The sequence below is a fragment of the Botryllus schlosseri genome, chromosome 11 (genome assembly GCF_051294905.1).
Source record: "Botryllus schlosseri isolate E-star chromosome 11, Bs_hap1, whole genome shotgun sequence".
Classification (NCBI taxonomy): domain Eukaryota; kingdom Metazoa; phylum Chordata; class Ascidiacea; order Stolidobranchia; family Styelidae; genus Botryllus; species Botryllus schlosseri.
The window spans coordinates 25,689,175-25,714,611 of NC_137246.1; the positions used below are offsets into that span (position 1 = coordinate 25,689,175).

A 25,437-nucleotide genomic window follows, 5' to 3' on the forward strand; every position below is an offset into this window, starting at 1 on the left:
GTTGTTGAAGTCTCATCTTCAAAGTTGAGAAATGAATACGTATTCTGGATGACGAGTCTTCTCATACTTGAGAATATAGTTAGACTCAACACTCAATTCTGTAAATTAGGCGTATTAATTTTCAGGAGGCGTAGGCCTACCTTTGAGTAAGAAATCGAGTATTACGGTACCGTAAATTATAACGTTCAAGTTGAGTAAACCTGCTACAAAACATTTCACTTGATGGTAATATATGAAGGTCTACGAAAAATGTTGCTGGCCTCTGGCTACGCTAATGCGTCAGAACTGATATTTCAGTCATCAACATACCAAATTTCACGGCCAGGCTAATCAAACTTTTTGTAGGTCTTGCTATAGTTCACAATAACTTACGTGGGCAATGTATTTCTTGATGATATGACTAATTTCAAGTTACCTCACGGGCAATGTTCCCTCTAATTTTTGCCGAATCTGCGCACACTCACCAACTCACTGCGCATACCCTTGGACAACAGTGCGTAACGACTCTGAGCGCAGAGACCATGTTAGCACTGCGCACGTGCGCAGTAGGGGCTGTTCAAAAATAACTTTTTGTTCTGGATTCCAGTCGGTCAGTCATTAAATTGTCAGGTTACCCTACAAAACGCTGCACACCAAATTTGGTTCAATTCTAACAAGTATAGGGCTCCGCAGATCCAATTAAAATTTTTAATTTGAACAGGAAAATTGGAAAATAAAATTTTCAAATTTTTCTGTCAACCCCATGAAATTGTTGAGCTGTCTTCAGAGACTATGCAAAACAAATTTGACTCAATTCCAACTAGTAGAAGTGGAGTTATTGGAGTTTTTCGTTGATAATCCTCGGATTATTCACCAATCAAGGATAATCCGAGAAATATCAACGAAAAACTCCAATAACTCCGCTTCTACTAGTTGGAATTGAGTCAAATTTATTTTGCATAGTCTCTGAAGACAGCTCAACAATTTCATTGGGTTGACAGAAAAATTTGAAAAATTTAATTGAATCTGCGGAGCCCTATACTTGTTAGAATTGAACCAACTTTGGTGTGCAGTGTTTTTTAGGGTAACCTGACAATTTAATGACTGACCGACTGGAATCCAGAACAAAAAGTTATTTTTGAACAGCCCTACCTGCGCAGCTTAGAGGAAACATTGCTCGCGGGCCATTAAAAACCTCGTGGGCCATGGGTTGGCCACCCTGATCTAAATGATCTGTAGGCCTACATATAAATTGGGCACATACAGACTCGTAATAAGGTTTAGAAAGCATTGAGATAGCTCATGCTTTCTGCTATTCTGTCACTGTGTTAATCACTGAGAAAAATACCGTAACCCGTCTTAATATATTATTGCTACCGGTATGTTATTGGATTGGGAAAGTTTCATGTTTTACAGAAGATCAATTCATTATATTTTCTATACACTTACAGTCTGTAATATTCCATAACCATAAGTCCACAATGGAAGAGAAAGCGCAGGAGGTTGGTGTGCTTGATGACGACCAAATCAGTATCGCGTCCGGCGGCGTGTTCAGCGATGTCGCGAGCGTCATAACCGAATCATCCGCCCCCACAAATCCAAAGCTGGACGAAATGTCTCAAAGAGCCGCCGTTCTCCTATCGAAAATCGGAAACAAGCAAAGGCGAGGAGAAGCCTTCCAAAAATTCAAGCAAGCGCAACGGAAAGAGAAGGTCAAACAACGGAAGAAACGGCAACAAGAGAGAAAAGAATTAGGCGAAGATGCCCCGCCGAAAATGCTCCCGAAAACCATCGAAAACATGAGAGTCAAAGATGAAACCATGGTGACGCCGTTGGATCAGGAAGTCCTATTCGATGAATCAGTGGATGAAATGGCTTCCTATTTCAATCGCGATAAAACCCCGAAGGTGCTAATCACGACTTCGGACAGACCGAGGTATCGCGTCATGAAGTTTATCAAGGAGGTGCAAGATTTTATCCCGAATTCGCACATTTTTTACCGCAAAGCTTTACCTTTGAAGAAGATCATTCCTCAATGCATCGAGAAGGAATACACCGATCTCATTGTTGTAAACGAAGATCGTAAACAGCCCAATGGACTTGTGTTGTGTCATCTTCCTGACGGTCCTACTGTTCATTTCAAGGTTTCCAACGTTAAACTCAGAACTGAAATTCGCCGTAGTGATAAGCCTTCGTCCCATAAGCCCGAAGTAATTCTCAATAATTTCAGCACGCGTTTAGGTCACCGTGTCGGCAGAATGTTCGCCGCTCTGTTCCCTCACGATCCAGAGTTTAAAGGTCGGCGCGTGGTGACGTTCCACAATCAACGCGACTACATTTTCGTGAGGCAACATCGGTACGTGTTTCGGAACGAGAAACGCGTCGGATTGCAGGAGCTGGGTCCGCGGTTTACGTTGAAATTGAGGTCGTTGCAGCATGGGACGTTCGACTCCAAGTTTGGGGAGTACGAATGGATTCATAAAAGGCACGAGATGGATTCCAGTCGGAGGAAATTTCATTTGTGATGCGGGGAGGATTTCAGGCCCCAGTTGCTGTTTCGGATACCCCTTGAATTGGTTTGTCTGTATTTTGTTATGAAAACTTCAATCGTGGTGCTTTGTCGATCTCCACACTTGGCATTATAGTAAGCTGACTGAGCGTGAATACATGACTTCGTTTGTTCGTACATGTGTGCTGGCTGGCTGTCTGCTCGGTTTCGCTGCTATGACCTGGAACTATTTCCTTTGAGATGTGTGTGACGGAGTAGTATTTGTTTCGAACTGTGTGCTGGCATGATATGACATCTATAATCCTCATATTCTTGACTGTAATTTCTCATTGATAGGGCTTGAAACGGTGATTCAAGCACTGAAATCTGAATCGTGTATTAATTCTAATAATTCAGGTCGGGTAGTGAGATATGATATTTTCAAGTCCTGAAATTGAACACTAAGAGTAAATTTACCGATGAGAATTCTAGTTTCGATACCATTTTCCTCTGTGGCAGCCTTAAAACCTCGATTAGTCCTATCGCAGCATACGGAACATGTAGCCTATAGTACAAAGTTACGTACATCTACCTGAGTGGAAATGAGATATCTGTGAGGTTGTGATCAAAATTAATATGAAATTATCATTAATGTGATGTAGAACTGGTACATTCTTTGTGGTTACATGAAAGGTAGCCTACATATTTTGACTTTCCACATCATACTGTTATAATGGCTTAGTGACTTACACTTGGCTAGAAGCCCAATACTATATTGAGAATCGAATCACTGAGGTAGCCTACTCAGACCAGCCCTACTCATTGAGTGATGCGGTTGTAAGCGTCCTGCGTCCATTTGCCTTGATCATGTGTAATTTGAAGTTTTGTGTGATATATCCTTGCCAAAGACCTGTCTAGTTGATATTGGTGCATGTTAAGACGTGATGAAATGATATACCATTTTGAATGTGTTATCTAAACCAATTTTATACTTGTACAAGATTTCTCGAACCAATTTGAAAATTTTCACATCCGAACTGGCTATAACTGCTGCTGAAATTTTTCCAGGATGTTATAATAATGTCTGCTAGCAGCTAGCTTATGATAAGCCATGTCTGAATGGCAATCAATAGTGGCTACCGGGGTGACGCAGAATTCATATGGCTCGTTCAGACGCTCCGGCCGCAAGCCAGCTCAAGCCATGGCGCAGCATTTTGTGGATTCAGCTGATACTCTGCAGGGGATTTCGTTGAAGTATAACGTTAACATGGAAGATCTGCGGAGGATCAATAAACTGCATTACACGGATTCGATACAGTCGCGCCAGTTTTTAAACATTCCGATCTTGAAAGACTCGGACATGGCCAAAACTATACCTGCACCATCGAATAAGCCTGATAAAATACCCGACAGAAATTGTAACGGAGCTGTACATGGGACAGATAAGAAAGTTGAGAAGAGTTCAGGTGCAGGCCGAGAATCAGAATCTACCGTCCATGATTTCTTACGAAAACTCGATATGCAAATAAGCTCGACAAAACAGATAGCATCGACGATGCTGTCTGAGAATGATTACAAACTTCCGAATAGCGGTCAGGCCTCTACGGCCCGATACATGGAGAAAGGGGAGTTTGAGGATTCCGTCCGCACCGCGTTTTCAAACTCTAATTCTTATCATAATTCTACTGATGAACATTTTAAACTTTGACCAAACGGGTCTGTAATGAAACTGTGATCTTACTCTGTAGTGAATTTTATGCATTTCGCCCATCCTTATTGGCTTCTATGATATGATGTAGCAGCCTTCAGCGATTTTCTGCCTGTTAGGGAATGGTTTATTAGCGTATACCCTTTTTGATCATGCTTATTTATTCTTCAATTGATTAATTCAATTGGCTAGTGGGGCATTCTTCTTAATACGCAGCTCAGAGGTACTGTTAGTTACTTGGCCATACAATCCTGATATGCCGTTAAAAAGATATCACCGCAAAATTTCATATCCAGCTCAACGATGGTCATCCTACATAGTATGACAATTTTAGCATATTTATATAATCATGCTCTACTACCTAAAATCTGTTTGCACATTTGAGCTGCACGGTACTGATGTAATCATACACAACAGGCTAATCTAGAACTAACATTTAGTTTAGGTATCATGAATGTTTGTTAGCTAATGTCTAAAGGGCCTAATCCAAGGGTGTGTGCTTTGCTAGAAGTTATCAGTTTTAATATTGTCTCGTTTGGATCACTGAGCACTTCACCGAATTTATAGTTGCTTTGTGAACTTACTTTATTAATGCTTCATATTTTGCCAACACCGGAACTTGTTCATTCCGAACATTGGTCTTATATAGCAGTAAGATTTCAGACCATCCTCACTCTTACACGGATGCCAATTATTGCTGACATTATTAACCCACTGTCCATAGGCAAGTTCCAGCAGTGTTTGCACGAGTAATTCAATGTGAAGCGACTTGAAGTAAATCATACTCTTCCTCCTATTTAGAAATTTTAGTCATCCTCAAGTTTTGACATCGTAATTCGGCTATACGGCTGATGTTGCACATGGGACATATCAATAACATTCATGAATACTATATTCCTCTTAATCTTTTAGTCATTATCTCAGGCTTCCTGATTTTATATCTATTCTAGCTACCAGCCCATTTCTTGCGAGCAGGATTCTGAAAGTCAAATATTGTATAATGATATGTGAAGCCATTTTTGAGGCTATGTCAAATGCTCACTTTTGAGCACTTGATCGTTGTAGATATATTTTGAGACTCCTGTCAATTGCACCGCTAAAATGGATACCAAGCTCGAAAAGAGTTTTTTCAATGGTGATTTGATATTAATTCATGTATAAAATGTTTTGACAATTTGAAAATGAGTAGAAATTTGTGTACGTTACATCGGGTTACCATAATTCCTTATTTTGAGATCCATAAAAGAGACATTTTTAAATTACAAAAGTTATGCTAGGGTTAAAAATTTTACGGGAAATTGTTTTGTGTTGACTAAAAAAAGGCCATTTTTTCAACTAGACTTATTAAAGGCCCGCTCTACCGTAAACTGATTTATTGTCAACCTTTTTATTAGTCAACCTTGCCATCGCTGTCGTCAAGATCCAGATTTCCCGTCATTCATGGCGTTTTTTCGTTGTCCCTGTATAATCACTGGGCTGTCAGCTATAAAGGCAGCTATAAAGGAGGTCGATTTGCCGAAAAGGAGGACACTTGGGCCGTTGGGCGTTCTCAGAGGACATTTCCGATTTCTTGAAAAAGAAGGCCAAATCCTAAATAAGGACGTATGGAAACCCTAACGGTACACCGTGGCTCCATCTCCTGTAAATTCTAAGTTCCAATCCAATACATTATGACGATGTTCTTAAGAATTAGTGTTTGGAACACTCTCTCTGTATTCCGACTTCATTTTCGAACTTCCCTGATTTAGTGTGTTGAACTGTCTTCTGTACATTTGAATTTTTCTGATTACTATTTGTAGGTAGGTAACTAGCTGTCAACCATTGTAGTCTGTACTTGGTGAAACTCATAGTTAATGTGAAACTCGTTTTGTCACGTGAATTGTTTTGTTTATCGTGGGACTTTACTCGGCTGGTGTAATATGTTGTGTGCCATTGTCGATTTGGTTACACTGTGTGCTGTGACGTGGCAAGTGTTCAGTAATCATACGCGCATATATCTTCGCAGCACCCACTTTTCTTTTATAATGCCGCATTTTCATAGTAATGATGTCCGATGAAAGTGAAACGATTTTCGTGCACGTGTCAAAGTAATGCATGTCAACACTACGTTATTATTACAGTACACTGTAACTGTGAGTATATTTTCACCAGGTATATCCTCATATGTATATTAGAGATATATAGACTATGGTTTAGTTTGTAGTTTCCGTTGCACACGCTGAACGAGATGTGGAAATGAGTTTGTGATCCATTTCCTACTCCAGGAAAAGCTCACACGATTCTCTGGCCGTATTTTGACTCAAGTCTTTCTGCATCAAATTTATGTGGTTCATGCTTTTGCTGTTTAACTGTAAATTGGACTGCGGAAGAAAGTAGGAATGTCTGCTGCAAGATTGGAAAATCTTTCAATGAAGTCGCCCGCTCAAATTCAAATTGTGCGGACTGCCATACCGTGTCCAGATGTGCCTAGAGAAGTTGGTGATGGAATGGAGATGGAAGATACGGGCTTCGTTAAGCATTCGGTCGGTAACCCCGCCTCGCCGCCGCGTATCGTAGAATCGAGAGCTTCTAGCGGTTATTCCACTCCTGTGGTGCTGATATCCAATCAGAAACCAGTGCAAATGCCGCTGAGTCAAAGGTCAGACGATGCGTTGTCGCTGAGGGATTCGATACCAAGCCCCACCCCTTCCGACCCGCTTTTTATGAGGAACGACAAGTTTTTGGTCGAGGAAAAAGCGGCGCTCAAGGATCATTTGCGGATACAAGTGCAGGTACTGTTGTTTGAATTGCCGACTTGAAGGTGCCAGAATGTTATGTTTTCAAAATTATAAATCAAACGGATTATCTGATTGCTTTTCAAGCGGCTTAGGTACATCTTAAACCAGAGGTTCCAAGCCTTAACACTGTGGTCCGCGTTCAAAACCTTGAAAAATCATTACCCCAACATTGTTTCGGCTTTTATTGACTCACGAGTCTCAGAACTGTTGAACATAAAACACGTTGTGGCTTGCACACGCCATTGTCACGTAGATATGTAGAGCCAAGCTCATGGTCATTTTCGTCATACTTCCTTCTTCTAGCAGGGGTAGCCTTTGTGCGAGTTGTATCATATTCAGGGCAATTTTTTTTTGACATGTCTAAAAAAGTCAAAATTGTAAACGAGTTGACTTTTTTTACAACCTACATTTCGTTTGTATCGTAGATTTTGCACGGTCGGGGAACTTATCTTTTGACATTTTACAGCTTGTTGCCTACTTTATAGGCCTATCATTGTAGACGGCCCATTGCCATTGTCTGCTCATTGTGAATCATAAACATTCAAATAAAACAAATAGGTTGACATGGTGTTATCGTTATGCTCAACGTACCGCAATATCCTAACTGAAGCAAGACTGCGTGGGCATTGCATGGTTCTTACATCAAGAAGCGCGTTATGAAAAATTGAGATGTAGACACCATTGTCAGAATGAAGCAACACGGTTTGTCACCGGCAGCGTACGCACAACTTCAGTGTTTTCAGCCAACAACTGCTGCTGTTAAATGTTCTTTCTCCATTCTTGGCAAGCTTCTTAGTAAGGACAGACACTTCCTACCCGAGAATGTATGAAAGTTTCTTTCGTTGTACTACAACAGACTTTGATTATTTCTACCATAGAGGTGATGTAACTACTGGAATTCTTCATAGGGCCAGATTTGTTAAAATCAACTTTTTTCATGAATCAATTTGTCAGTTATTGGGTCATAAAAGTTTTTTCAGGCCGAACTACTTCGGAAGGACCAAGAGTTTATACCAGAAATTATGATAAGTAGTACAATTCTAACATGTAGGAAAACACCTAATTTGCATTTTGCATACTTTAGGTCAAAATAGCCCTAATCATAGTATTCAAAGTAAAAAAGGAAAGAAATCTTGGGATATAAAAGCTGACTTAGCAGTCCTATTTTTAATAAATTTAAATCTAATATATGTATTTTGTAAAGTGGAGTGCGCTTGAAGATGATAATTTTTTTTCATGACCCACAGGTTCGTAAACCCTCGTCTCGAACCATGCATTTTCTTATTCTGCTTGACTACAATCAGCCGATCCTCGACTATCTCTCATGAGAAACGGCAGACACCTTTTCAGTAGCCTAACATGTCAATACAGATGGTCGGTAACTCCAAATCTCGAGAATTTTCCCGTTTAGTTTCCATTCAGGGATACCGTATGTCCTTAACGGCGCCATTGATACAATTTAGTAAATTGGCTGTCCGACGTTTAGTTGCCTTGCGAGCTTGATGTTTTTTCTGAGGGATATTCATTTCGCCACCATGATTACGCCACTAACTGGGGTAGTGCCGAGATTCGCATGTTTCATGATGAATATGCTTCAAGGTTGTTATTTTATGGTAACGTGTCGTATTGTCAGGTCAATCAAGAATTGAAACGCCTTCTCGTCGCTTCAATAGGCGAGGATATGGGTTATCACTACGAACGTCTCGCAACGGAAAAGGCTCAAATAGAAATCGAGAATGAGGATTTGAAGAAAAAGTTGATGACGCAGGTAGACTTTGCTTTGTCGTGTTAGTTTCCCACATAATGATTATTGATTAACCACATCAATGTACAGAAATATCACTATCAGACTGTGAACATGACATTGTACAGAAGGCCCGTTTATTCTTGAAAGTTTAATATTTGCATTTTTTTAGTCCTAAAATACGATCATAGTCTGTGCTTACCCTATGGGTCGTTGTTCTTCGATATGGCTTATCACTGGGCTAACGATCGGTTCTGTTATTTTCATCTGCTCGAGACACAATGTTCGATGCAATATGTAAGACACAATGCGATATAGTGAACTCGGGGCAGGATGTCGAAATCGAAACAACAAAGGTTGTATATCAATCGATCAACATCCGCCTCGGCCTACTGGTTGAATAGAGCTTGATACAATGATGCAAACAAAACTATATTTTTAGTTGGTGAATTAACTCTTAGCGGTAAAGAGCTTATAATGTCAGTACTGGTACTCAAACTCGTGTTAAATCATGTATCACCGTTCAAGAATCGTCAGAATCAATACTCCAATCAGATACAAGCACTCTGATCATTGTGTATATCCGGGTTACTTCCAATATGAATATGCTATACAATTATGCTGGCATCTCCCGTATTTCTCACAGGAAGAAGAGACTGAACGTCTTAACATCTCTTGCGACGTTTGGAGAAGCAAATTCCTGGCCGGCCGCGTTCAATGCGACGAGCTCCAAGAAAGCGTAATCGCGGCGCAGCGCAGGCAGCGCGAAATGGAAACGGCCGTGCGGGCGTTGATCCGAGAACACCGGACGCGAACGGAACATCTCGACGAGATTCGCGATACCTTGAGCCATCTGCGCGACGCTCTGCAATGGGGAAAAGGTGCGATGTTGTTTGGGCGTGACGGCCTGTTCGCAATTGTGCAACATTAGACAATGAGCTTGGCATTTTTTAATACCGATTCGTGCGTCCTATTTGTGGTGAATCACGGGCAAGAGGAAATGCGGTCACAGCGCGCCTTTTGTCTAATTGCAATGACTATACATCAAGTACAGCGCTGGTGTTTCTGATACGCTGTACTCCCGGTTCTATCGAAGTACGGTATGACAGATGATTTATGGAAAAAATGTAATTTTACAAATCCCGATTCTGTAAACTTGACACACTACTTGAGTGATTCCTAAGCTTTACTAACCTGACGAACCCTTACGAGGCCGTTCACACTTTCATTTGTAGAACTTCTTGTAGGTACAGAACTTCAATATACAATTGTATGGTATATCATATTGAAATGAACCCAAATATTTGTGTGCCTTGTAGTCTACGTTGTATCAACATACGCCAACAAAGTCTATGCCAACAGAATGAGTTCTAAAAATAGTACATTAAGCTTAACCGATCTCTTCTCGTTATATTTGGTGATACAGTTGTTGACATACAATGTTCTTTCCGATTCTCTACTAGTTGTTGACGACTGGGCCTTGAGTGTCAGCCCAAAATCAGTGTTGTAACCAAGTCACGAGGCTCCGAGTCGCAAGTCAATCTCACTTTTATAGTTTTGACTTGAGTCACGTCGAGTCATTTTCAATTGACCACCGAGTCAAGTCCAAGTCGGCGAGCAGAGGGTCGAGTCCGAGTCATGGTATTATGACTCGAGTACGAGTCCCAAGTCATTGTGTTGACTGATCAGTTTCCAATTAAAGTCTGGAAAGCCCACTTTTTATAACTCTGTTTGGTGATATCGAATGGTTCGCATTCATAACATACCAATTTTCCTCACTTTTGGCAGTTTATGATCGCATTTTCAAGTACCAGTACCAATAGAAGAAATTCCAACAGTGTGGTTACTTGAATATTCGAAATTACAATGAAATGTCGGTTTTGGCCGTCTGAGTCTCGTGTCATATGACTTGTCGAGTCATGCGCAATGACTCGAGTCCAAGTCGAGTCAATACACAGATTGACTCGAGTTGAGTCATTTCCGTATTTTCAGAATGACTCGAGCGATCAGAAAATTGACTCGAGTCATTACAACCCTGCCAAAAATATTCGGGTTCATGTAAATATGAATATATTATTCAATAATATGTTCTTATAGAAGCCTGGTTCGCAAAATTAACTGTGCATCAACGGTGTTAGAAGAACAATACCATCATGAAACAACACAAAAAGAAGATAATTAATATTTACCGCAAATCGGTGTGACCTTCTGTATGACTCAGGTGTTTGTTTGGACCTCCAGCTTCCGAGTATGTACAACTGCAGTAATGATAAATTTATTTTGCAGGAAGCGGCCAAGTTGCGAAGCAAGACGAACCGAACGGCCCCGTCGATGAACAGTGTTTGAAATTGTCTCACACGATATCGTCTCGGTTATTAGGCTCGTTCCCGCCGGCCCAGTCGAAAAGTGCAGGCTACAAAAAGTACTTGCAATCTTGGAACAAAATCGCAGGGGAAATGTCAAGCTCCGGCGAGCCGGAGTACGAGGTTAAAGCTACGATGGCTGAAAAATATGTGACTCAACTTTTACAAGAAACCTATTCTGTTGCTGTGGGTACTGCGGTCGAGCTGAGGCTACAGGATAGAAGACAGTCTGGTACTGTGGCGGGACGCTTCCACGTTAACGCGAGGCACGATAATTTGACGCTGGCGTGTTGCGGTAGATGTACAGGAGATATCCATGTCGTATAAATGATACTGTGCCCTTTTTGATGTCTAAATTTAAACCATGACCAAAGAAGTGCGATTGTTTAGGTGCTGTTTGGTGCGTGATATGACGTTCCTGTTATTTATTGTTATTTCTTAGCGTGGAAGTGTGTGAGACCAATATATTGACCACGACATCACTTGTGACCAGACTTGGACAACTGTATAATTCTAATTGTCTAATTAGAGCAGGGGTTTCAAGCCTTTTTTAGACATGCCCCCCCTTTATGATAGTGAAAAATTTCGCGCCCCCCTTTACCGTCATATCACAAAATCCGACCGAGATTCCAGCAACCTCAACGGATTGTTTGATGGCAAGGAAGGTTATGACTGTTGATGAGAGAATTAAAAAATATGAAATTCGGTCTATATATAGAGAAACACGCGTGAATTGGAGGTAAATCGCGCAGAGTGGACCGCTTCTCCGCTTTCACGCCCCTCCAAGGGCGCAAAATGCATGTAATCTGATTATAGTCTAAAATGTGAAATGTTTTTTATGCTCTAACCTAAATTCTAATGAAATTTCTGGTTTTTCTGTAAATGCTACCGGAGAACTGTGTAGTACGAAACTAGCCAAGCTTGCTATAAAGACATTTTCTATTCTCATACCTATGGGAAAGAACTATGAATTGAAATTAGCACAATGTCCTAGTTTTCCCGAATTCAGTAATTCTAATTCTAAAGTAGTTTGGAAAAAGCCTGCATCGCAATAATTCTAATATAATTTTGAATAGCTGAAAATTACCTAGTTTCCAAGTCTGCTTCTGTCCACTCTGGATGGTGCTAGTGACAATGTAACACATATATAAGCTACTTAACAATGGCCATGATTCTTACTATTTATGCCTAGTTTTCTGTACATAGATACATATTATATAGACCTTACCGGTTGTGAAGCGCCGTACATTTCGAATTTGAAACGACTGCTGTGTGAATTTCTGTGCAATAAATCGAGTACACATTTTCGGATGACTTGGCTATCTTCGAATTGTTATGCAACTTGGAGCCACTGTGCGAGAATCGCGGCGTTGTGGTCGTCACACTGATTTGAAGAGAATTGATAGGTACGGAACTTGAAAATACAATTGGATAAAGTAGACTCGAATGTTTACGGCTGGCAATCGTCAGCAACTACTATATAGGCTTACCATATTTTGGAAATCTAAAAAGAGGACACTTTTCCAGAAATTTGAGACTTGCAAAACCGGAGAAGAATTCTCAAAAACCGGTGAATTTTTCCCACTTTGTGATCGGTTGACTAAAAAAAAGGTCAAAAATACCGCTTTTCTTCCCGCATTGCTAGGTGGATGACTAAAAAAAAAGGTCATCTTTCCGCCCAGAGCTAAAATAACCGTTTTTCCCTCCGAAATACCCGCCGGAGCGTCAAAAGGAAAATACTAGTTCGCGGCACTCTAGTACCCTGAGTGGCGAGTAGGCTAGTTTGGTGATGAGCTATGTTGCATTGTAGCGCTGCTACACAAATACGTGAGGGGACTGCGGGCAACGAGCCCAGCCGATGTCGTCTTCGTAACCCCTTCCATAGTGTTGTAGTTTTACCCTAGGCTCCTCCTCGCCATCCGTCTGCGTAATCAGCGTCTGGAGTGGAAAGAGGCCGCGCTAAAGTTGGCATGTCAGGAAGTATAGGTCTGGTGTAAAATGGCCATGGAATGCTCGAGCAGTCCAATCGTCTCACCGGTTGAGAATCACTGTACTAGATAATTCAAACGAATTTCGTACCCTTGCTTTTCGTCACGCCACGTACGTCGGAGCGTTGTTTTGAGCTTTGCTAACACACCGCTTGTATATCGCGTGCAAGGGCAGCCCAGCACAACTTCCCACGCAGGCTTTATCGACGATCATCAAGAGATTTAGCATCATATCTCGACTACGAGATCACTATCTGCTTGTGGCATAATATTCCCTCAAGATGAAAATAATGCTAATCCTCTAACAAGGCCTTAAAGGTCAACTGCATCTTCATAGACAACTTTGCGGAATCATGTTCAGTATTTGTTTTCATACCAAAATTACCGCCTTTCCGTGTTTCCACTCCATCGGAAATTGCCGTAATTTTGACTCAAAGTCCCAATATTGGTATGTTTACAGAAAAAGCAGAATGTGCATTGTGACGTCAAGTACATGACACATCTTCTCGCCACCGATCCCAGCGGCTGTTAGTGTTCTCGCAGTTTTTATTCTAGTCAGTTATGGCCGAAGTTTCCATTGTAACGGATTCGCCATAATTGATATTGAAACTGAGTCCGAGTACTCGGATGTCGAATGTAAGTATCATTTTTGCACTTACTTACACAATTAACGTTCAAATGCGGATACTGGATGGATATTGCCAGCTTATGTCATCTATAAGGGAAAGTTTATGCTGTAAGGAGGTTCCGAGAGTTACTGACAGAATAAAAGAAATTGTATCACAGGATTCAATTCAGTGTGTCTGGACGTTGACGTATTGGAGATATAATAACATCAAGTTCGATGCAGGAGCGAAACGGGGCTCTGTTTCGGTTGCCAAGTACTTTTCTCGCACTATTACACTTATTTTTGCTTTTCAGGAAGCTGAGACATACTGTCTACAGAAATTTTGTTCGCTGGGTATGGGGATTCTGTGGCAAAAACTAGTGGACAATCCTGCCTGACTGCCTCCATGCGTTGCTACTGCTGTCCGAACAACATTTACGTCAAGTTCTTACAAAGGATCCCAGTTCAGTAATGCCACATTGTGAATGAACAGTTTTATTCCAAATAATAAACGCATATAACTAATCGACCAAAATAATGGCTGTGTCAGGCAGAGAAGCATATCGGGATTTGTGTCGGGCAATAGCTTCCTCTCTGCTAAAGTTGATTATGCTGCTAGTCAGAGGTGGAACCGTCTCAGCGGAATCGCTCGACTCAACAGTTTCTGGTCCAGTTCTGATGAGTGCTTGCACTTCTTCGACAAGGTCATTGCAGTAATCTAGAACAGGCATAGATGTGACGAAATTTTTTGACGCAGTCAAATCAACGGCAGTTACCAAATGTTGAATTTTCAAGTATCTTGTGGACAGTAAATTCCCTGTTTTTGTAAATAACTGTCTCCGACCTGACATCCAAAGCTTTTCAACTCAACTGAGGTGCCAACATCTTGAGAGGTGCGTATATGAGATTTACAATATTGTATCATCGATAATACTATACTCTTACTTTTGCTTCTAACATGACATGCAGACTTCCGTACTTGAACAGCTTTATCAGCATACGATTTGGGGCTTGGAAACAGATGTTCCTCATTCTGTGATCCACCTTCTGCTCCTTCTACATCATTTGTTTTTGAAGATGTGGCCTAAAGCGTTACAGTATTAGGATTGCTAGGGGCCCTAGGGCAAATTCTAGTTACACTCAAATTGTGAGAAAGTTGTACAATTGACTTAATATTAACCGCTGACTCAACCGAAAGATCGGTTGCTTGTACTCTTGTAGCACTAATTGACACAATACATTTCCCTTACCTGATTTCGGACACTTTGTAGCTTCAGAAGAGCATTCCGTTGACATTTTCTTTTCACAATTTTACTGGCGCCTGAAAATAACGTGGGAACGGCAGTACGCCTGAGAGTTACCTGTGCTCGATAGCCTAATTGCTTGTGTATCTCAGTTACTTCATTGAAACATGATGGTAAAAAGTGATCTGAGCATAAAAAAAACAGTTTGCCTTTCGTTGTATGGAAGTCCGCACGTTTGGTCTTCACGGCGTTCGCCCAGGCGTAATACCTTGTCCGATCGGTGTTTGGGTTTGGACAGCGATGAAAAGACACTTTGGGTACCGAATATTGCGTATTCGAACAACCATACGCGACACAAGATGTACCTCCGTGCCTCATCTTCTTCATACCTTCCATAATCGCACTCAAATCCAGTATCAGTATCAAAATCAATCCTAACAGGAATAACTTTCTGTTTACCAGGACTTTTGCCGTGTCAGTTACATGACGTCATTTCATAGCTGAATGATTTCATATCCGTTTTTCGGCTTTTCGATTTATAATTTAAATTACTTGAAAACTATAAGGTATTTTCAATTTTCATTATTTTATTCATATTCCTAACCACATAATGTACGAAATAAGGCAAAGTCATTTTGAAGATGCAGTTGACCTTTAAGAACGACTCAGCAATGTTCCCTCTAATTTTTGACGAGTCTGCGCACACCCACCTACTCACCGCGCAGACCCTTGGACAACAGTGCGCAAGCGCAACTATAGAGACTGTAGGCGCCACAAGACAATGCCCAACTGATTCAAGTCTATTACTGATTGTGACGCAATCCACACTCTCTCTGAATGGCGTCACAATCAGTACGAGACGTGAATCAGTTAGGCATTGTTCTGATTGTTTTGAAACAATGTCCATTGCACACTTTCAAAGCGAATTTAGGTAAGTTTCAGCGGTCTGACCGGATTATAATTTATATTTTTTGAATCAGTACGACAGTAGCTTTCGAATAAGACAAGTTTTAATTAAATTTAGTGGTCGGGTCGCCTTCAATAGGATTATCGTTCTAATAGCAAATGCGGTAGAAATATGAGAGTTGCATCTCAACACCCGGTGTCGCTATACGCAACTACGTTATCACTGAAGAGGTCTACTGCTTCCCGGCTAGTTTGTAAAGGCTATGGCGCAACGACTAAAAAAAGGTCATCACTTCAGATTTTTTGTGCGCAACTTGGATTTTCTGTGCGCAGTGACCTTGACAGCAATGCGCACGTGCGCAGCTTAGAGGGAACATTGCGACTCGGCATTCAAAACCACAAGCTACCACGTAATACGACAACAACTAGAACGCCAAACAGACACCTGCACCAACCCCTTCAAAACACAGACACACCGATTTCAAAAAAGTGATTCAATTCTCATGTCAAAACATCACGAACGGCAAAATACATTTACATAAACATCGAATGTTAATAGCATCAGTACGGCTTAATTACCAAGCCGACGACGAAGCAGTTCGAAAACTCGTCAGCAGCTTCCGAGATTCGTCTATTTCTACGTCCTGACCTTATCATCCCAAAATGGCGTATAAATAACTAGGGCTGCGCACAATGATTGAGTACTCGAATCTGAATCGAGTATCAGAGATATTATTTTACAGTAATGAAATTATGCTTCCCGCTAAAAATTTTATGTATCAGCAAAAAGATAGTATTTTCCACCTTAGCCTAAAACCACAGTCGTATCGCAGCATACGAAACATATAAGCACCGCACTTTAGTGGAAACGACACATCTCCGAAGCTAAGTGCGTTGCATTAGGTACGGTAGAAAAAATACCAATTTATCCTTGTAATGCATCTTCAAGGCAGCATTAAGGTACACATTCAAGCTTTTTACACCTTTCGAACACATACGACGCTGCAATGAGTGATAATCAACTCAGAACCAAATCGATTCAGTTCAGCCCTATAAATAACCGATATAAGCGCTTTCGACATCAACTGTTCATACTCCCTAATCGGATGCCGCAAAAATTCCACAATTGGAACAACATTTCTTTGGCATCCAAACGATCGCGTTATCGCATTACGAAGCCGAAGGAGGGGGCGGGGGCGGCGCGGGGGGCATTCCGTACCCCATCCCCATGCCGTAACCCATATTCCCGTAACCCATGTTCCACTGTTGTTGCTGGTCGCCGCCAGACTGGTCGTTGGTCTTGCTGTCGTCGCTACCGGGAGGTGGAGGTGGCACAGGTACGGGTCCCGGGGGCATCGGCGGTTGGCCCATTCCGGCCATGTTACCGCCCCACATGCCCCAGCCCATGTTGCCGTAGCCCATCATGTTCTGAGCTGTAGACAGAAAGGCAATATTAAGTACAGTAACAACCCCTAAAGCAATGGTCGAAAAGTCTTCGACAACTAGATAATTCTAAGTAGAGAAAAATGCTGGTAATCGAATTCTATTCATTTGAGAAACGTGTTTTATCTCTAATTTGAACTCTAAACCTAATTTCTGGTTTTGATTTGATAAGAACACAACACTTGTCTATTTTCTTTTGAATTTAAATCAAGTTTTTGCAAATTCAGTAATTCCAATCTAAATTTGAAAAACTAGCTATAAATCTAATTTGGAAATGCTGAATATTTTAGTTGTACAACTTGCTAGACCGTTCAGCATTAAAAAAAGGTTTCCCTTTGCCCGAAAGAATTTGACCCGGTTGTTCACAATCCACAAATTCCGGAACCAGCACACAACGAACCCGCATAATTCATATTCTGACTGCCGTCGCTTCCGTCCGTGGCGCCACCCCATTGCTGTCCCTGCCAGCCTGATTGTCCCGACTCGTCCGGCCCGCTACCAGGTGGAGGAGGCGGCTGCGATGACCCGCCCGGTGGTGGCGGAGGAGGGTTCATCATGCCCATACCCCCGTTAGGGTCCTGCCATCCCATACTGTTGTCGTAGCCCTGCTGTCCCATCCACATGTTACCTGGTGGTAAAATGTAATCTTGGTGTCGTGGTCTGATACTTGATTGGTGACATGCTAAGTAATACATTCATTTTCGAATTTATTATAACAGTGTTGATGCATCGTGTTGATGACAATATGATGACATTTCTACTGCCGAAATCCTTGTTCAACCCCACCAGGTGTGTAAGAAAAGGCGTATTCGCGCACCTTGCATGCCTCCCATGTTGCCTTGCATGGCTCCCATGTTGTTGCCGCCCATCGAGTTGTAGTCTTGCTGATAGCCCTGTTGCTGATAGTCGTTGGAGCCAGAGTTATTGCTGTATCCTCCGCTGTTATTGCCCCCTCTGTAGTTGCCCCGGCCGCCACCTCCTCGTCCGCCACCGCGGTTCCACGAACCCCTGTTTCCACCCATGTTACTTTGCCTGAATTCAGAGAATAAAGCTTGCACTGCTGCGCTCTACTTGCCGACTCTGACCGACATTTCATTATAATTTTGAAGAATAGTAAAGTAACCACATTATTGAGATTTCGTCTATTGGTACTGGTACTTGAAAATGCAACCAGAAACTGCCAAAAGTGAGGAAAATTAGCATATTATATGCAAATCATTCGATATCACCAACCAACCAGAGCTATAAAAAGTGGGTTTACAATACTTTTAACTGAAAATTTAGTAGTCAACACCATACTCGGACTCGACCCTCTGCTCGATGACGTGACTCGGTATGAGTCAAAAATGACTCGAGTCAAAACTATAAAGTGAAATTGACTTGTGACTTGGTAACAACCCTGAGTCCAGAAGTCGGTTTACCATCTCAAGTCTTGATTAATCGCGAGGCAAATTGCGGCTTTAGCGGATTCAATTATTTTAAATCAGAATCATTCGAAATACTATGTCAATAGGCTTGTTCTACATACCTTTTTTAAATTTTACTGTCTACTCGATAAAACTGTACGGATGCCAAGAAAACGATGTTTTACAAATTTGGCGCAATTACTACAAAAAGTTATTTGCGTTGGGAAATTCTATCATTATCGATTTGGAATAAATTCATTTTCATTAATATCAAACAAATCCAAGATTGTCTCATCTCATCTCTCTCTCTCTCTCTCCCTAATGTCCCAAGTCCAAATCCAGCTTCAAAATTGTCAGTAATCCACATATGACCTGAATCTTCAAATCCACATTTTGGAAGCAAAATCCGTGATAGTCTACAGCAGTGGTTATCAAACTTTTTTTAGACACGCCCCCCTTTTTGATAATGAAAAATTTCGCGCCCCCCCCCCCCCTATCGTCATATCACAAAATCCAACTGGGATGCTAGCAACCCTAACAAATTGTTTGGTAATATGGTCGGTTATGAATGTTGATGAGTCATGAGAGAATAAAAAATACGAAATTGGGTCTATATAGAGAGAAACACGCGTGTATTGGAGGTAAATCGGGCGGAGCGCGAAAATTTTTTTCAGGTGACCGGTTCTTCGCGCCCCCTTCAAATGTTTCACGCCCCCCCAGGTTGAGAACCCCTGGTCTACAGGATTTACTGGACACATGACGAGTTTGGACTCAATTTTCAAAGTGGAAGGTTGAGAGTAGCATCTTGGCATACACTTAAATCAAAAACATCAGAACCGGCAAAATAGAACTTCATAACAATATAAACACCACAGATCACTCACCCGCCATATCCCTGACTCTGGTTCTGCGTGCCGACCCCCATGAGCGGGGGAGGTTTCTGGGATCCGCCACCCTGACCGGACGACGTCCAGGGGTTGGGGCCTTGCGGACCGCCGCCCCCGCCCGCCTTCACGCTCGGCGGAGGGCCCTGACCCAGCTCGGCCATTAGAGAAAGGTACTGAAGGGAAAATCGAAAGGTTAGCATTAAGCTTGAATGTCACTAAGAAATCGGGTCACTCAGTTTGATTTAGCACGATTATTCATGCAACCAAGTTGACAATATAAAGATTTTTGTGGAAATATAACTTCAATGAAGACCTGAACGTATTTCAAAGCACGAAAATACCATTATCTATTAATATTCGGTATTTGGAGGCTCCTAATCCTTATCCGACCAAACCTAATCCCAGCACATATATACAAATGGCCTAATTCCCCAAGTGCCATACATAATAATTCCTATTCAGTGCAATTGAATAGCATATTCATATTGAAATGAACCCGAAAGTTTTCGGCTGACACTCGTCAGCAACTAGTAGAGAATTGGAAAGAACATTGTATCACAAAACATGACGTCACCACAGCATGAAATTTCGTACAAGAGAACGTTCAATGCACTATTTTTAGATATTCAGTACAACATCCTGTTTCGAATACATTAAGCAAAATCGATGCATTGCTTTCATAATAACAACAGTTATCACATTTCTAATGCCATATTCATCAAGTGCCGAACTCGCAAAGTATTGTATATCCCAATTCATGCTTGGATTCGGTATTCATTTTCGAATTTATCAATATGATATCAATCAATCAATGCATCACTTTCATTATAATAGTAGAAATAGTTATCACTAGGGCATCGCTAGGGCAAGTTTTAGCAATTCTTTTTTACAGCCTCCTAAATACTCGGAAGTTATGTAGAATGCAGTTTTAATCTGTTTGAAGGAATATTGTGGCGCGACTTTTTGCAACTTTTGTCCATTTTTTTCATGCAACTTTTTCAATTTTTCATGAAAGTTTGTTCGATTTTTCATGCGATCGACTATTTACTGGAAATATTTGGCAGTATATGTAAATAGATCGCTTGATTATGTCACTGTTTTTTTTTAGTCAACCGACCAAAATGTGGTCTTCTAGTGAAACTTTTGCAAATCAAACTTTTCTACTGCAAAACTTGTCCTGGTTATCACAATTCTAATGTCTCATTCAACACAAAAACCAACTCACCTCGCTGTCCATCTTAGCTTTATCCGCGTGAGACATCTGCTGGTTTGCGTTTTCCTGCTGTTGCAGCCCCACGCTGGGCGCCGGCGTCATGCAATCCTGCGCGATGTGACCGCGACCCCCGCATTTCGTGCACACCGTCGTGTTAGTGATGTTCTGATTCTCCGGCCGCAACCATTCTCTCTCCCTGTCAACGAGCGCAAAGCGATCAGTTTCCATCCCCAACACAGAAAGATACAATCAAACACAAACCGTGGCATTTGGTCGTCTCTGAGAGTCCCGTTCAACCGCGCCAATTCCATGAGCTGGTTCTTCCGCAAGTCGTTTTGCCCTTCTGGTTGTTCAATTCCCTGTCATAACCATATCAAATTTAACAAACCGGGCCATCGCGCATCGGGGGGGGGGGGTTGAAGTTTCCAAATTTACCAAATTAGCATTTTAATAAAGTAATAAAGAAATTAAATACAATCAAGTACAAGTGAAAATTCTAATGTAGGATATATAAGCCGGTATAAGCTTCACTTTTGCATGATACAAACACTGCATTTCACATACAAAGGAATACGTAAAACTCAGCAGGAGATGGCACACCGCTTTGAGCTGCAAACTGGGTATTATGGCTCCTGCAAACAATCACAACACAAAGCTACAGAGAGAAAACAGGGGCAATAGCCAGATGAGCTCAACAAGGAATTCAAAGCACATGATGTTATTTTAAATACTCAACACCTCCAAGGCGAACTTGTCTATGATGGCTATTTACTCTGCAAATGACAAATTAAGACTTAACATTGAGGGTGCACACAATATTTAGCCATCACCTGTTTGATAATCCTGTTGATTTCGGCAGTCGCTTTCTGTACGTCTTCTATTTTCGTGCCCGTTATCAGAGCATGTAACGGCTCGTCTTCCCCGGGAAGAGGCATTCCGTCCTTCCTGCCGATCTTCCCTTCCTTCACCGATCCTTTCCCTCTGATCATGATCTTGCAGTTACTCTGAAAATTCAATATTATTAGTGTTTTTTTTTAAAAAGGAACTACCTTCCCGGTCGTGCGATCAAAGAAAGCAACTCAAATCAAAAATTACCTCTTTCTCAATTTTCTTCAACGTGTTTCCTCTCGGACCGATGAGAAGACCGACGAAATTGATGCTGGGGTTCAAGTCGGCCGGTATGTTGATCTGCTCGCTGATTCTTTGAATCGGAGGCCTACGAAATAAATCGAAAACGTTCACACACATCACAGATAATTCACCGTACACTTGTATAAAATTCGCTGCTGAAAACGAACTGCATACCGCTATTGGTGGATACTGACCGCTCAGACAGAATTGGGTATAAAACTCAAAAATCAATAATTAGATTGGAGCCTACATGGTGTGAGCTCAGTATTGGGCCCATCGACCAAAACTTGTTCATCCAGTTTGTCTTACCACAGTTAATTTGTAAAATTACATATATGTAGGATAGATATATGCGTTTATAATACATATTTATCAAACACAATCTTACTTATTGCAAGTACGGTATATTTATTTCTGACACATTATCATTATCAGATTTTGTGACCAGGTGACGACATGTAGCGAATCAAAGGTTGTACCGCTGGCCATCATTTCACAGAAAAGTTCCTCTTATTTTGTAAAACGAACTTCAGCATGCCGTTCTTAGTAGCAGTGCTTCGAAACGGACTAGTGACGTGGACAATTTCAATTTTATAAAATGGCGGTAATTAATATTTACTTGTAGTCCATGGGAGGCTTGTAGTTTTCGTTGATGCGGATCATGTCCTGGATCAGTTTGTGTCGATCTTCCTCGTATTTCTTCCTGGTGCGATATTCGCGCGTGTTCAGTCTCTTGCCGTCATTGTTATAAATCGGCTCGGGAGACGGCGACCTAAAATGACAGCGGGAAAGAACGGATGAATAAGGTAGACATCACCATAGCTATATATCTACCGGTAAATGTAGACTACAGACATTGAATACACAGTGTCTACAATTCGGCATCAACAGCCAAAGATTCTATTTCAGCCGTTAGTTTCATCACCAATGGGAGTAAACAAATCGTTTAACGGTAGGGCTGGGCATTAAGAACGAGTAATCGAGCAGTGCCAGTCAGGCTGTTCAGTAGTGATCAACCTGCGGAATTGCCAATCATTACTTTGAAGTCAAGCTGACACTAACTTTATAAGTAGTCACTCTTATTCAGCTATTCGAATATTTACTTGTCGGATTTTTTCCGAGCGCATACAGAGTAATGCACGAAAAATCGACTCAAGTTCAATACTCAACCCGAGAATCGAATCACGCAGGTACTCGATTTTGCCCAGCCCTATTTTAGTCGTAAATAAAGACCTAGTCGGCTAGTTATCACAAGAAAAACATCATGCTCAGATAACTAAAAAAGTAACGAGGTTTTGTCGAATTCAGCCTTTGATCTGAAACAGGGCCCAACGATAAATTGAAAACAAAACTGGTTGTATTCATCAATCGCGTTATTGCTGCTAAGAGCGGCACACAGCAGTTGCACTTCTGTGTCCGACGTAGTTTTGAAGATTACGCTTTGGGCTAAAAACGAAAGGCTGTTTGATTAATGAACGTTAAGGTTGTCATCGACCCATAGCAGAAGGCTTTTGCGACCTGCTCTGTGATAAATATCAAGATTATGTCACGCGTTTGGCTAAAAATGTAAAGCTGCTCGATGAGAGTTAAATTTGCCATGAAACAGCAGAATGCTTTTGCAACCTGCTCACAGCTGTGATAAATGTCAAGATTATGTTATTATCGTTGAGCTTGATCGAACACCAGCATTGTATGACTCGGAATCTCGTCGCCAATGCCATCTCGTAGCCGTAAAAAAGAAGAAAACGTTAGATCTAGGTAATAGCAAAATCCCAAAGGCTGTCAGCGCTTTGGTGTTACCAAACCTGTCCTCTGGATTTGCCGGAATGCCCAAGTCCCCACTTTTCAACTTTCTCGTCAAATCTTCGATCTGTAGCTGTACTGTTAATTTGATGGGTTACGGAAACCAATCATAAAAGAGAAAAAAAGTTGCGTTTGTAACATGAAAAGAACAGTTTCGTTGCAATTACCTAAAAAGATAAACGTTACAAGCTAATTCATCAATACTTACCATTAATTAATCGACACAAAAAGGGGTTAGAAATGCAATAATTGGTAAACATTACTACATCTAACCCAATATGGAATCGGTGTCTCGTGCACACCAAAGATTCTACTGACTGCACACAGGTGACGCCGAGAACCGCCTTGGCACACCAAAGATATTGCGCTAAGCGTACCGGGATTCCAACCTGGCATCTAACGAACATTTCAAAACCATAAGATTCAAATTACCTATATAGGCTTTTTGCTGTTCTGGAGTGAGGTTGGCTGGCATCGAGGAAGGGATACCGGGTATATCTGTCTTGGTTTCCGGATTGCCCCATCGGCTTCTTTTCTTTCGTGGTCTCCCGCGTTCATCCTGGGTATTATTATTAGGCTGTGGCGGTGGCTGCACTTGAGGTGGTGGAGCAGAATCTGAAACAAATACAAATATTGGAATCAAGGCTTCAAGATTACAAGACGCGATGTGAAGTAATTGTAGGATTACACTTCAATAGCTTATTGATTTGAAAAAATATGGAATTGTGCCTTTTCCTTAATAACACACTTGGGAAGATTCCCACGCAACCAGGCTAATTTAGTGGTGTGACGAGACGAGTAAGGATATAAAGTCGTTGTATTTAACATCAGGATCACTGATCACATACGGTACCCTTGGATTTCATCCAGTTTTCACTGACGTAAAAGTTATATCAGAATTGTCAAAGACGTATTACTTGTACAAACTACTGGATTTTCAAAATGCAAAACTATTGAACAACAACTACTCAAAACTCGCAACTAGAACTAACGACCTTTAACGACCCGCTAAAAGATTGTATTTTAATAACAAATTTATAATAATTGCACTTACAGTTGTTAAATTTCTTCGCTTGCAAGCTGGCAGCGGCAGCTTGAGCCGCCCTCAATGCCTCGGCCGCATTCCCACTGATCGTGGGAGCCTTGGCAGGAGGAGGTATAGGAGGTTTTAGCAGCGACGGTTGATTAGGCGGAGGTACGGATGAAAACGATCTCTTCGCGCCGATCGCGGGATTCCGCGGCCCAAGGGGAATCGCATTAGCCCCGGTAAATCCTGAACCACTACCTCTCGGCATAGTCTCGTATAATATGTATTTCAATCGTATTGATACCGCAATGTAAAACAGTCCACCTTATTTATTCTATATGCAGTAACAGTCGATATGTAAAAGCGAGCTTTGACGCGAACAGTACGAAAGCAAACGTGGAGGAAAAAATCACGTCACGTGACTTGAGATATCTCAAACCTCCACCCGAAAATCCCAGCCATCGCCTGATTTCGTTACAAATAACAAATATATCTCAACAATAAGGAAAATTGCTACAAATATTCCACGGCTTTTATACGGTGATTAAAAGCAAAATTTTGGCGAGTTGAAAGGTCTTGAAAGGCCTGCGCTTCAAATATACATATCAGATATCAGTCACCCGCCTGGCCTAAGCGATTTAAAAAAGGAGGCATACACACTGAATTAAAGGTAAAAGAAGATAATATAAGGTCAAGGTGAGTATCTGTGAAAGACACTCCAAG

At 41.4% G+C, this 25,437-nt stretch overlaps 5 protein-coding genes and 1 long non-coding RNA gene across 8 annotated transcripts in view; 4 read left to right on the forward strand and 2 right to left on the reverse strand.

Moving 5' to 3' along the window:
- LOC145450441 (lysM and putative peptidoglycan-binding domain-containing protein 1-like) overlaps nt 1-6,326 on the forward strand; it is a 153,049-nt gene extending 146,723 nt beyond the window's left edge. The window contains exon 2 of the mRNA XM_080328970.1: nt 3,536-6,326. Within this exon, the coding sequence (XP_080185096.1) occupies nt 3,579-4,175 (597 nt within the window). The 5' untranslated portion in view covers nt 3,536-3,578 and the 3' untranslated portion in view covers nt 4,176-6,326. The remainder of the gene's footprint in view (nt 1-3,535) is intronic.
- LOC145450420 (ribosome production factor 1-like) lies at nt 1,235-3,535 on the forward strand. The gene has a single exon (XM_080328945.1). The coding sequence runs from the start codon at nt 1,461-1,463 to the stop codon at nt 2,502-2,504; it is 1,044 nt and encodes a 347-aa protein (XP_080185071.1). The 5' UTR covers nt 1,235-1,460; the 3' UTR covers nt 2,505-3,535.
- A 136-nt stretch (nt 6,327-6,462) lies between the features above and the next one.
- Nucleotides 6,463-12,370, forward strand: LOC145450415 (golgin-45-like). Its single transcript, XM_080328941.1, has 4 exons — nt 6,463-6,946; nt 8,586-8,720; nt 9,343-9,577; nt 10,983-12,370. The coding sequence occupies exons 1-4, from the start codon at nt 6,554-6,556 to the stop codon at nt 11,384-11,386; spliced, it is 1,167 nt and encodes a 388-aa protein (XP_080185067.1). The 5' UTR covers nt 6,463-6,553; the 3' UTR covers nt 11,387-12,370.
- Nucleotides 6,942-7,892, forward strand: LOC145450455 (uncharacterized). The gene is made up of 2 exons (XR_013918491.1): nt 6,942-7,083; nt 7,339-7,892. It is a non-coding gene; the product is annotated as an uncharacterized LOC145450455 (long non-coding RNA).
- A 1,763-nt stretch (nt 12,371-14,133) lies between the features above and the next one.
- On the reverse strand, nt 14,134-15,639 carry LOC145450440 (uncharacterized). Of its 2 annotated transcripts, XM_080328968.1 has the most exons (4): nt 14,905-15,639; nt 14,600-14,738; nt 14,431-14,539; nt 14,134-14,372 (listed from the first exon to the last, which is right to left on the reverse strand). In XM_080328968.1, the coding sequence occupies exons 1-3, from the start codon at nt 15,292-15,294 to the stop codon at nt 14,445-14,447; spliced, it is 624 nt and encodes a 207-aa protein (XP_080185094.1). In that variant the 5' UTR covers nt 15,295-15,639; the 3' UTR covers nt 14,134-14,372; nt 14,431-14,444. The 2 variants fall into 2 exon arrangements, with proteins under 2 accessions (XP_080185094.1, XP_080185095.1); XM_080328969.1 differs by lacking the exons at nt 14,431-14,539; nt 14,600-14,738.
- A 644-nt stretch (nt 15,640-16,283) lies between these two features.
- On the reverse strand, nt 16,284-25,344 carry LOC145450401 (uncharacterized). 2 transcript variants are annotated; one of them, XM_080328926.1, is made up of 12 exons: nt 24,742-25,344; nt 24,120-24,302; nt 23,690-23,765; nt 22,504-22,656; nt 21,849-21,969; nt 21,584-21,757; nt 21,015-21,112; nt 20,766-20,949; nt 19,538-19,713; nt 18,065-18,279; nt 17,648-17,875; nt 16,284-17,237 (listed from the first exon to the last, which is right to left on the reverse strand). In XM_080328926.1, exons 1-12 carry the CDS (start codon nt 24,980-24,982, stop codon nt 16,975-16,977), a joined length of 2,112 nt encoding a protein of 703 aa, XP_080185052.1. In that variant the 5' UTR covers nt 24,983-25,344; the 3' UTR covers nt 16,284-16,974. The 2 variants fall into 2 exon arrangements, with proteins under 2 accessions (XP_080185052.1, XP_080185053.1); XM_080328927.1 differs by lacking the exon at nt 23,690-23,765 and having other exon boundaries at nt 24,742-24,883.
- Nucleotides 25,345-25,437: the final 93 nt, after the last annotated feature.